Below are 3,602 nucleotides of genomic sequence, written 5' to 3'. Positions count from 1 at the left end.
TAAATTTATCTTCACAATATGAATAATAAATTCAGAGAAAATGTTGGAAAAAATACCTAATGAAAAATAAAAATTAAGCTCAGATGTTTTCAAATCCTCATGTAGATTTTCTATGTTATTTTGAAAAAAGAAGAACAGATAAAATTTTGTGGGCATAAATTATTAAAAGAGGTTTGTGTTTGTTGCTTATTCCTCATGAATTTTGGTTCACAGTAAGTATTTTTAAAATCAGAATGGATTAGATAGGTTAAAGTGAAACAGAAGCTCCATTAAAAAATCTGTGTGCAGGTATCAATTGTTAATTTTATAAGTAATTCAGAATTTTTATGAACAGAGATGTGAAGTTGGTGGAATGAGATTCTATAATAGACATATATTATCGGATACTATAGATATAGAAAATTTTGATTTTGGACTGTCAGGTAATAGAAACATTCAGCACCTTTAATATTCTTATTAGAAGTGAATTTTATTAAAATCATACTTAAATAACATTATTAAAAGTAAGGAATTAATCATGTATTAAGTTTGCTTTGCATCGTTCACAATTAATGCAATAATTAAATTGGGCATAATTAACTCAGCGAATGAAAATTAGGAAAACAGAATCATAAGTAGAACTTGGGCTCAAAATATATTTATGCACAAAGATCCATTTGTACTAAATTCTCTTCATTTATTTTATCTACTATGAAATAAATGGATAGTAGTAGTTTATACAGCCTAACATTTGTTATAGGCTAACAGAGTTAATTCATGACAGTACCAGTTCCACTAACATTGTGAAGTATACTAACCAATATGAACACTTACTCAAGTGATGCTTCATATATCTCTCTATTTGGGCAATTAAATTTATTACCAGACCAAACTGTAAAATAATATTGTTTGTGAGAAAATGCAAGTAGAATAAAAGGCTGCTTTAAATGCATATATGCAAAACATTTTAAATTATTCACCATTGTGTTTAATTTCTGCAGATTATTGAAACACTAATTATGAAAGCCTGGAACCACACAAATGAGTCTAACTTCATGCTTATGGGATTGACAGATTCCAAGGAGATCCAGATAGTCCTCTCTGTCCTCTTTCTTTTCATATACATGGCCACTGTGCTGGGGAACATAGCCATGATGCTCATCATCCGTCTAGATGTACAGCTTCACACTCCGATGTATTTCTTCCTCACCCACTTATCATTTCTTGACCTCAGTTACTCAACTGTCATCACACCTAAAACCTTAGAGAACCTGCTGACTTCCAGAAGGAGCATTTCCTTCAATGGCTGCTTCATTCAATTGTACTTTTTTGTCCTTTTGGCAGCTACTGAATGCTTTATACTGTCTTCCATGGCCTATGACCGCTATGTAGCCATCTGCAGTCCCCTACACTATCCAGTTATTATGTCCACAAGGCGCTCCCATGCTCTCATCATTGTATCCTACATGACTGGAGCTATGGATGCCTCTGTCACTGTGTTCTGTTTAAGCACATTGAATTTCTGCAGTTCCAAGGTAATCCACCATTTCTTTTGTGACACATTCCCAATTTTAGCCCTGTCCTGCAGCAATACCTATGATGCTGAAGTCACCATATTCGTTCTAGCTGGTTCTACTCTACTGCTGTCTCTTATCACTATTTCTTTATCCTATGTATCCATTCTCTCTACAATTTTGAAGATAAATTCTTCTTCAGGTAAGCACAAAGCCTTTTCCACTTGTGCCTCTCATCTCCTAGGAGTCACTGTCTTTTATGGAACTATGATTTTTACTTATTTGAAGCCAAGCAAGTCCTACTCCCTGGGAAAGGATCAAATAGCTTCTGTTTTCTATACAATTGTGATCCCTATGCTGAACCCACTCATTTATAGTCTCAGAAATAAGGAAGTAAAAAGTGCTGCCCTTAGACTTGTGAAAAAGAAAGAGGGCTCCCAGGAATTTAAATAACAATGTTGCCAGATACTTAAACACTTCTTTTTTTTTTTTTTTGTTTGCTACTGATCATATCCCTTGTTTGTGTTTGTTTGTTTGCTTGTTTGTTTGTTTTCCATGCAGGGTACCATTAGCTATCTTGGAACTCACTCTGTAGACCAGGATGGCCTCAAACAAACTAAGAATCTCCTGCTTCTGTATTCCAAGCTGGAATTAAATGTGCCAACCACCACCACTTGGATATTGATCACTTCTTTACCCTCTCTCTCTCTCTGTATGAACCTATCAGCTTTGTTTCCTTCTTTGTGCTTGTATAGAATTTCCATTCCAAGACCAATGTTTGGACATTTCTGAGAATGGGACTTTAAAAATCTGTGTCAATTGAAAATCAAGACATTTATAGTAAACTCATGCTCTGAATTTTTGAGATTATCAGGAGAAATAACATGCAATTGAAAAAATATTCTTAAATTCTTAAGGTAATATAGTACTTAATATGTTATCAATTGTCAGATAACTGACTTAGGAAACATAACACTGACACATTAACATTTTTAAAAGTTAATCATTTGTGTTATGAAAGATTGTTTATGTTGGATGTAATAATAGTGAGTGACCTTTTTAGTCTCATCTTCCTCAGCTGAATAAAATAAATAATAATTACAAGTCAATAAGATAACAAAATGGATATAATACATTGATGAAAATAAAATTCTCTGCTTATTATAATTTAAAATCATGGCTAAATTTCATTTGTAGTTGATTTGAAGTATATTTACAGATACTTAGCCACATTTTAGTTAATCAAATTATGCAAATAGCCAGATATAAAAATCAATAGTTATAAAATATGTATTTGATTTAACTAATTGAAACATAATTAAATGACAAGAAGTGGTAAATTGTAATATTGGTGACAATATGAAAAATGGTTAATATTATAAAGCAAAAGAAACACTGTAGTATATTACACATATTTCCATATTCTTATCAATCAATAACTTATTCGTACTTTTGTATAGTGTAACATAACAAATGGATGTCCTTTTCTCTATATTCTTTTGTTACTTCCTTCATTACTGAGAAGTCAAATATTGGACCGTTGTGAATATAATTTGTGCATTGTGCATATTCTCAGTGTGTGGGTAAGATCTTACTTATTGTCCCACATTAGTTAAGAGCTCATATCCTATACACACAAGTCAGAATTCTGGGTACAGACAGAACCCTTGTGTGTGCAGCTGCTAAACTTTAAAAAGATCATCCGCATGAATACGTTCACTGACTTTTATCTTATTAATTCACATTAATAAAATGTTAAAAATAAATTATTGAATTAAATAATTGACAGAGTTTTTTGTATTATGGAAGAAAATACTCTAAGTCATATTAATGACTATATTTTGTATTTTGTGTGAGAGTGTGCGTGTGTGTGTGTCTGTGTGTGTCTTTGAGGTGTGTGTGTGTGTTGATGGAATATACATCAGTGAAGCCATTTTAGGACTTTCTATGCAGGTTCCTCAAAAGACAATATGAGAAGTTCCTTATACTACAGCGATATAAAACACACACACACACACACACACTAGCACTTTGTGTATACATCAATTACCCATTCTGAAATTTGGGAGACCTTGAGATTTTATAGATCAACGCATCCATCCCAGCTGT

General features: G+C 32.5%; 1 protein-coding gene across 1 annotated transcript; it reads left to right on the top strand.

Annotated features, from left to right (window-relative positions):
• Nucleotides 1-998: 998 nt before the first annotated feature.
• Nucleotides 999-1,946, top strand: LOC142842667 (olfactory receptor 8H1-like). Its single transcript, XM_075959360.1, has one exon. It carries the CDS (start codon nucleotides 999-1,001, stop codon nucleotides 1,944-1,946), a length of 948 nt encoding a protein of 315 aa, XP_075815475.1.
• The last annotated feature ends 1,656 nt before the right edge of the window (nucleotides 1,947-3,602 follow it).

Source organism: Microtus pennsylvanicus, chromosome 1 (assembly GCF_037038515.1).
Source record: "Microtus pennsylvanicus isolate mMicPen1 chromosome 1, mMicPen1.hap1, whole genome shotgun sequence".
In the NCBI taxonomy this organism is placed as follows: domain Eukaryota; kingdom Metazoa; phylum Chordata; class Mammalia; order Rodentia; family Cricetidae; genus Microtus; species Microtus pennsylvanicus.
This window is presented reverse-complemented; position numbering and strand designations above follow the sequence as displayed.